General features: G+C 41.0%; 1 protein-coding gene across 1 annotated transcript; it reads left to right on the top strand.

The window, feature by feature from the left end:
• Nucleotides 1-753: 753 nt before the first annotated feature.
• LOC103583652 (putative Polycomb group protein ASXL3) lies at nt 754-8554 on the top strand (the record flags this gene model as incomplete). Its single annotated transcript, XM_008564911.1, has 2 exons — nt 754-2737; nt 5522-8554. Coding segments are annotated over 2 exons (5017 nt in total), but the record flags the coding sequence as incomplete, so codon positions are not given.
• Between the last annotated feature and the right edge of the window lie 5 nt (nt 8555-8559).

An 8559-nucleotide genomic window follows, 5' to 3' on the forward strand; every position in this document is an offset into this window, starting at 1 on the left:
AAGCAGTGATTTACAGTATCCTCTATTATAATCCTGATTAGCTTTGCCTTAAGACCTGAATGTTAGGCTGGATTATTTCTTTGTTTTCTTTACTATTTGTATGGAATATCTTTACAGTAAGAGATGAAAGAATTTAAAAGTCTTGCTCCACACAAATGTTAGCTGGTAGAATAACTTTGACCTCAAATATGTTTTATTATTCTTTAATGAAATTTCCATATTGTCTTAGGTTAGACTCTGAGATGCTAAAATAAGTGATTGAGTAACACGTCTTAGGGTAGTTTAAGAGAACCAATCCTTGAAAGTCATTTCAATTTCAAAATTTAATGAATTTTATTCATCTTCCATTGATCTTAATTATTTGGTTCTGTTGCATTCTCTGAGTATTACATAATTTTTTACTATAAGGCATCTTTCTACTTTCTGATTTTTTAAAAAAATTTAGATCTTATGTATTATTTTGCTTTTCTGCCCATATTTTCCAGTTTTTTGTTGTATGTAATTTTCTTATTCTTTTGCTAACACTTGATAAAGTTCATATCCCCTTTCTCACAAAATAAAAATCTATATCTTTCTTAACCAGAAGTAGAGTTTTAGTTGTGATGATAAAAGCAGCAGAGAAACTACATCATAATCAACTAGTTTACATAAATTAAGTGTTAGCAACTATAAGATTAATTTGGTGCATTTACTTCTGAGTACTATATTTGTAAGAAATCCAAGTTGTACCTCTCATGTTTTGTGATTGAGCAGTAATTTCTTATCTCTAATTTTGTTCAGGTTGGGCATGTCAAGAGAGGAATCTGTGAAACTCACTTCTGGACCAAACAATGATGGAGCTGAAAGTAGTTCTTCATGTGGAACCTCTGGCCTACCTGGTTCTTCTGCACAGACTGTCCTGGAAGAACAACAGCCAAAAAGCATGAAAAGTCCAGCTTCTCCAGAGCCTGATTTTTGTGCTACTCTTTGTCCTATGGTAGAGGTCCCAGCTAAGGATGTAATGGCAGAATCAGAGTCAGAGGATATCTTGATCCCTGAAGAATCTGTGATTCAGGAAGAAATTGCAGAAGAGGTAGAAACTAGTATTTGTGAATGCCAGGATGAAAATCATAAGACAATACCCGAATTTTCTGAGGAGTCTGAAAGCCCAGCCAACTCTCATGAAGAACCCCAAATAGCACCTCCTGAAGATAACTTGGAATCCTGTGTTATGATGAATGATGTTTTAGAAACTTTGCCGCATATCGAAGTTAAGATAGAAGAGAAATCAGAACCTCCCCAGGAAGAAATGTCAGTTGTTATTGATCAGTTAGAAGTCTGTGACTCTCTTCTTCCTTCCACTCCGTCTGTGACTCATGTCAGTGACACAGAACATAAGGAGCCAGAAACTGCAATAGATAACAATACTGCAAAAATAAAAACAGGGTCATCTTCTCTAGAAGCCCAGTTTCCAAATGAAGGAATTTCTGTAGATATGGAGCTACAGAGCGATCCTGATGAACAGCTTTCTGAAAATGCTTGCATCTCTGAAACTTCTTTCTCTTCAGAGAGCCCAGAAGGAGCCTGTACCAGCCTGCCATCCCCAGGAGGGGAAACCCAGTCCACGTCAGAAGAATCATGTGCTCCAGCCTCGCTTGAGACAACGTTTTGTTCTGAGGTGTCCAGCACTGAAAATACAGACAAATATAATCAGAGAAACCCAACTGATGAAAACCTTCATACGTCTCTGATGTCAGACATATCTCCAATATCCACTTCACCTGAAATATCTGAAGCATCTCTTATGTCCAACTTACCATTAACATCTGAAGCATCGCCAGTATCCAACTTACCTTTGACATCAGAAACATCACCGATGTCGGATTTACCTTTGACATCAGAAACTTCTTCAGTGTCTTCCATACTTCTCACATCTGAGACCACTTTTGTGTCCAATTTGCCACTTCCTTCACAAACATCTCCAATTTCTAATTCTTCCATAAATGAAAGAATGCACCAACAAAGAAAGTCACCTTCCATATCTGAAGAACCACTCTCTCCACAGAAGGATGAGCCTTCTGCCCCTGCAAAACCCCTGGGAGAGAACCTTACCTCCCAGCAGAAGATTCTATCCAGTGCTCCTGAACCAATCAACACGAGTTCTTCTTCCATTGCTCCCGAAGCCTTTCCATCGGAAGAATTGCATAGTAAGACCCTGAGTCAGCAGCCTTGTAAATCACATGTTGAAATGGAGAAGCCCTATCCTGCTTCTATTCCAGAACTCCCTTCTACTGAAATGATAAAAATTAAAAATCACAGCGTCCTGCAAAGGACAGAAAAGAAAGGAATATCCTCACCATTAGAATTATCTGTCTTCTCTGAAGAGACAGAGAGTAGAGGAAATGAGCTTCCATCAGCTAAATTACAGGACAAACAGTATGTCTCATCAGTAGATAAGGCTTCATTTTCAGAAGGCTCTAGAAATAAAACACACAAGCAAGGGATCACACAGAATTGGTTGGAGACCTCACATACTTCCAAGTTTTCAGAGCCCTCCAGGTCACCTGATGGGATAAGAAATGAAAACAGAGATTCAGAGATATCAAAGAGGAAAACTGCAGAGCAGCACAGTTTTGGAATCTGTAAGGAAAAGAGAGCAAGGATAGAAGATGATCAGTCAATCCGGAACATATCATCTAGCAGCTCACCTGAGAAAGAGCAGCCTCCAAGAGAGGAACCCAGAGTCCCCCCTCTCAAGGTATGGTACTTTTAAAAAAGGCAGTTTCATAGGTAGCCTTTCCTATTGAGAAACTTAATTTTTTAAGAGTAAATTAGGTTTTTCTCTTTCCAGGTTTTATGTGGCAATTTATAATTGAATCTTCCTATCATCCGAGTCTAATAGTAAATGATCCTTTTTAAGACTATGCATTGAACTCATATGAGAAGTTCAGATACGAGCATGTATTTAGACCTCAGCATTTAAGGAAAAGAATCATGGAGAGAGAACAGGGTCTGGGGGGTCCTATAGGCCACTGAGTCACCGGGGCTTTTGGGGATTCCAAGGTGTAGGACAGAGACTTATATATACGTGAGAAGATGTGAAAGATAATTCAGTGTCCTAGAAAAGTTCAATAGGACTAGGGAAAGGAGTAGTCTAAAGTCAGTGGCAAACACTAAGGAGATGAAGGTGTGTATTATCCCTTCATTAACTTTCCAATAAATATATGACACCACCGTTGCCTAGCAGGGAGGACCTGGCTTATTGTGGAGTCTCATGAAATATTTCTTGAATAAATCAATAAAATTGCCTTATGAACCCTGAGGGAGAATGCTGTAGATATATAGATACAAATTCTATTTGTTTTTTATTTCCAAGATAGTAAAGAGGTCTTTAACTTAACAAAATAATACAGGCTTGTACACAGACATTTCTGGTTATATACTTTCTTTTGATCCCAGGTGAATTTTAACTTTCAGAAAACAAACCTTTTATATAAATTGAGTTCCCTACTAAACTGAAAATTAAGGTTAATATATATAAAAAAAGACCTGTTTAATTAAAAAAATTTTTCTGCTTTCTGTAATTTGTACTTATTTAATGCCTTTATCTAAGTGCATTTATATTGTCATGCAATAACATAGATGATTCCATCATAGGACTGCTCTAGAATTATAAACATTTCGAGCTTTTAAGAATTTCTCTTTATTTTGCTCTGCTCTCTCTACTTGTATGTGACTCATTATCTCTTCATAAAGCTGACTTTTAAGAGTGTGGTTATAGTTATTCTGTTTAATAAAGTAGTCCCTATTAAATAAGATTCTAGAGATATAAAAGATGAACATTAAGATCCAATGAAAAACCCGCTGTGCATTTTAATTTTTGATGCAATGGAAAGAATAATATAAATATATTTTATACTACTATTATATATTACACTATTTCCGAGGAAATATTTTTAAACATACCAGTCTGATTTTTTTTCAAAAGCTTATTTTCAGACTGATATGCACTTTATTTAAAGATAGATAGGTAGATAGATACTATAAGCATATTTGATATTTGTTTGTTCTCGAGCTATTAAGGATATTTAGTTTTAATTTTCTAAACGTGTTCCGTTTTTTAGAATAAGGGAAACATTTAAAAGGGAAAATTGGATCTTCTTGCCAAATTCATCTTTTTTGGCCCTTGTATTAGAAGAGAGGCTTTACAAGCAGTTTGATAATGAGAAATAAGATAGTTCAGGATGATAATTCCATCATTCAAAGTTCCGAAGAATAGTTCTAAACTGATATGATCCTGTAGTATGTGTCAATTATAATGTAAATATACATATGTTAGGAAGAGAGAGAGAAGCTTTTTAGGAAAAGCTTCTTGTAGAGAAGGAAAAGTGGAAGCAGAGTACTTGTTAACAGCATTAAATTGGGAGTCCACTTGCTAGTTATATGACCGTAGGGCAGACTATCTCACCTCCACAGACCTAATTTTTTCAACTGTAAAGGAAGGAACTTTTAACTAGCGCCCTTCCTCCTGTATAAATCTCTGACTCTAAGAATGCTCTTAGCGACCAGAACATCACAGCATTACTTTCGTATGCTGGTGATTAGGTTTTGTGCCTCATAAATTTGGTGATGATTTCATGAGTCTCTAATTAAAGCTTGAGTAGGTGAATAGTCTAGATTGGGACATGTATGAAATTCAAAAGATCATGAATTACCAATATCAAAAGAAACTGCTCAACCATACATTCTTTGAGAGGCAGAAAAGCAGAGTTGCCCTTGCTCTTATGAAAACGTAATGATAATTCATCCCTTTGGAAAACACAGTACTCCCATAAATATAGTCTCATCCATCTTTGTAATAGCTCTGTGAAGGAAATAGACCAGAAATAACTAGTCTCATTTTACAACTGAGTTTACAAACTTTTCTTGTGTTCTGATTATATATGTATAAGGCAGCATGCTAGGTGGCATGAGAGCACATAAAAACTATAGAGTCCTTGGCTCAGAGAGATTACTGGAGAAACTGAGATACATACTGATTTGCCTAGGATCACAAAGTTCCTTTGTGTAAAGTTCGGATGAGAATTCTAGTCTTCCAGCTTTTTGGCCAGGGCTTTTTCTTTGGGTCAAGTTAAGACAGATAAACTCACATAAAGTTAAGGTGCCAGTTTTTCATGACAGCAAGGCAGATAATTTAAAAACTAAATATAACTAAATCTTTGTAGCTAGCCTCATTTTAAGAAGCATGAATTTTGTTTCCATTTATATGAAACATTAAGATGCTTCATGTTCATGCGAAATGAAGTCACCAATTGATGTTTTTGTAGATTAAAAACAGGGGTTAAAAACTTATGTTTCACATATATGCTTCATTTATCGTTGTTGCTTTTTACTCTACAGGCCCATTCAGGGGTTTAGGTGCAGTTTATCCCACATTACAAGAGAATACAGCTAGCCCTTTTCCTTGCATTACTGTGTTCCACATGCCTCCTCTGCGATTGTGTATGAAGTGCTTTACCTTTCCATTCTCTCCTTCTTTTAGATCCAGCTTTCCAAAATTGGGCCACCTTTCATTATCAAGAGCCAACCAGTGTCCAAACCAGAGTCTCGAGCATCCACTAGCACATCCGTCAGTGGGGGGAGGAATACAGGAGCCAGGACCCTCGCAGATATCAAGGCCCGTGCCCAACAAGCCCGGGCCCAGCGGGAGGCTGCTGCAGCTGCTGCTGTAGCCGCTGCAGCAAGCATCGTCTCTGGAGCCATGGGGAGCCCAGGAGAGGGTGGAAAGGTGAGAACTCTAGCACACATTAAAGAGCAGACAAAGGCTAAGCTCTTCGCAAAGCATCAAGCCCGAGCCCACCTCTTCCAGACCTCAAAGGAGACCCGGTTGCCTCCACTCAGCTCAAAGGAAGGGCTTCCAAACTTAGAAGTCTCCTCTACCCCTGAAACAAAAATGGAAGGTTCAACTGGTGTCATTATAGTCAATCCAAACTGCAGATCTCCTAGCAACAAGTCTGTGCACCTCCGGGAGACCACCACTGTATTACAGCAGTCTCTTAACCCCACTAAACTTCCAGAAACTGCCACTGACTTATCTGTGCATAGTTCTGATGAAAACATAGCAGTGTCACATTTATCTGAGAAAATTGTTTCATCTACCTCTTCTGAAAATAGCAGTGTGCCCATGCTTTTTAATAAAAATTCTGTCCCTGTGTCTGTTTGCAGCACTGCTATATCAGGAGCAATTAAAGAACATCCCTTTGTGAGTTCTGTTGATAAATCCTCTGTTCTAATGTCTGTTGACAGTGCAAACACTACAACTTCTGCTTGTGATATAAGCATGTTAAAAACTATCCAGGGAACTGACACTCCATGCATAGCCATTATACCAAAATGTATTGAAAGCACTGCTCTTCCGGCCACTACAGAGGGCTCTGGCATATCGAGCTCCATGAATGATAAGCAGTTGTTAATATCAAACAGCAATGCCAGTAACTTAGTCACCAGTCAGTACACTTCTGTGCCAACTCCCTCCATTGGAAGTAATTTGCCAAACCATCTCTCCACTAGCTCTGTCTTGATTCCCCCAAAGGGCATTAGCAACAGATTTCATTCTGAGAAGATAGCCATGCCTGGGAGTGAAGAACAGGCCACCATATCCATGGGTACCACTGTGAGAGCAGCCCTCAGCTGCAGTGATTCAGTAGCAGTCACAGACTCTCTGGTGGCACGCCCACCCGTCGCAATGTTTACTGGAAACATGCTAACAATAAACTCTTATGACAGTCCTCCCAAGTTAAGTGCCGAAAGCTTGGACAAAAATTCAGGGCCTCGAAACAGGGCAGACAGTTCTGGGAAACCTCAGCAGCCACCCGGGGGCTTTGCCCCAACAGCCATAAACAGATCTATTCCGTGCAAAGTCATTGTTGACCACAGCACCACGTTGACCTCCAGTTTGTCTTTGACTGTCTCCATTGAAAGTGCAGAAGCCAGCGGGGACCTCCAGAACAGGGCAGCAAAGACTGAGGCCTGCATACAGCCTACGGCGTGTCCTCAGGTATCTGTTATCAGCAGGCCTGAGCCAGTTGCAACTGAAGGCGGAGATCATGGTTCTAGTCTCACTGGGGCTTCTGCAGTAAACCAAGACTGTAAAACATTGAAGGCCACCTGCACAGGTCTTCGGGAATTATCCCTTGTGGTTCCAGATAAGTTAAATGAGGCGACTGCTCCTAGTCATAGCTTTGCTGAGCAGGCACGTGGCCCAACTACTTTTAAAAGTGAAGCAGACACAACCTGTAGCAATCAGTATAACCCAGGTAACCGGATTTGCTGGAATGATGATGTGATGAGGAGCACAGGACAACCTTTGGTTAGTCACTCGGGTTCAAGTAAACAGAAGGAATACATAGAGCAGAGCTGTCCAAAGGCTATCAAAACTGAACACGCCAGCTACTTGAACATGTCAGAACTTCACTCTAGGAATCTCATAACAAATGTCACTCTTCCTGTGAAATCTGAACTTCACGAAGTGGACAAGGGCTTTAGAATGGACACAGAGGGCTTCCCTGGTCCTGAGCTGCCTCCTCCGGCTTCAGAGGTAGCCTCTAGTACACAACAAACACAGAACGTGAAAGCTTCCACCATGAGTCCCATGGAAGAGGTTGTTTCCTTGGCTACGGACACCCTGAAAAGAGTTCCCAGTGCAGCAAGCTCGAGCTGTCGTCTGTCATCTGTGGAGGCTAACAATCCACTAGTGACACAGTTACTACAGGGCAACCTGCCTTTGGAGAAAGTGTTGCCACAGCCCAGGTTGGGAGCCAAGCTCGAAATCAACAGGCTTCCTTTGCCTCTTCAAACTACCTCAGCGGGTAAAACAGCAGCAGAGAGGAACGTCGTTGAAATGCCGTCCAGCTCTCCAAATCCAGATGGTCGGGGCTACTTGGCTGGGACCATTGTACCACTGCAAATGAGGAAGCGAGAAAACCACCCCAAAAAGAGAGTTGCCAGGACTGTGGGGGAACACACCCAAGTGAAATGTGAACCAGGGAAATTGTTGGTGGACCCAGATATTAAAGGGGTGCCTTGTGTCATCAATGCCAGCATGGCTCAGCTAGGACACAGCCAGCCATTTAAGCAAGAATGGCTGAACAAGCACTCCATGCAGAACAGAATTGTTCACAGCCCTGAGGTCAAACAGCAGAAGCGGCTGCTCCCCTCATGCAGCTTCCAGCAGAACCTGTTCCATGTCGACAAGAACGGTGGCTTCCACCCTGATGCTGGTACGTCCCACAGACAGCAGTTTTACCAAATGCCTGTGGCTGCCAGGGGCCCCATTCCTACTGCAGCTCTATTGCAGGCCCCTTCCAAGACCCCAGTGGGTTGTAGTGCATTTACCTTCAATAGGCATCTGGAACAAAAGGGATTGGGAGAGGTCAGCCTTTCTCCAGCACCTCACCAACTAAGGTTGGCCAACATGTTATCCCCCAGTATGCCGATGAAAGAAGGTGACGAGGTGGGAGGTACTGCCCACGCAATGCCAAACAAAGCGTTAGTGCATCCGCCACCACCTCCCCCTCCTCC

This window comes from Galeopterus variegatus, unplaced genomic scaffold (genome assembly GCF_000696425.1).
Source record: "Galeopterus variegatus unplaced genomic scaffold, G_variegatus-3.0.2 Scaffold25369, whole genome shotgun sequence".
Taxonomy (NCBI): Eukaryota; Metazoa; Chordata; class Mammalia; order Dermoptera; family Cynocephalidae; genus Galeopterus; species Galeopterus variegatus.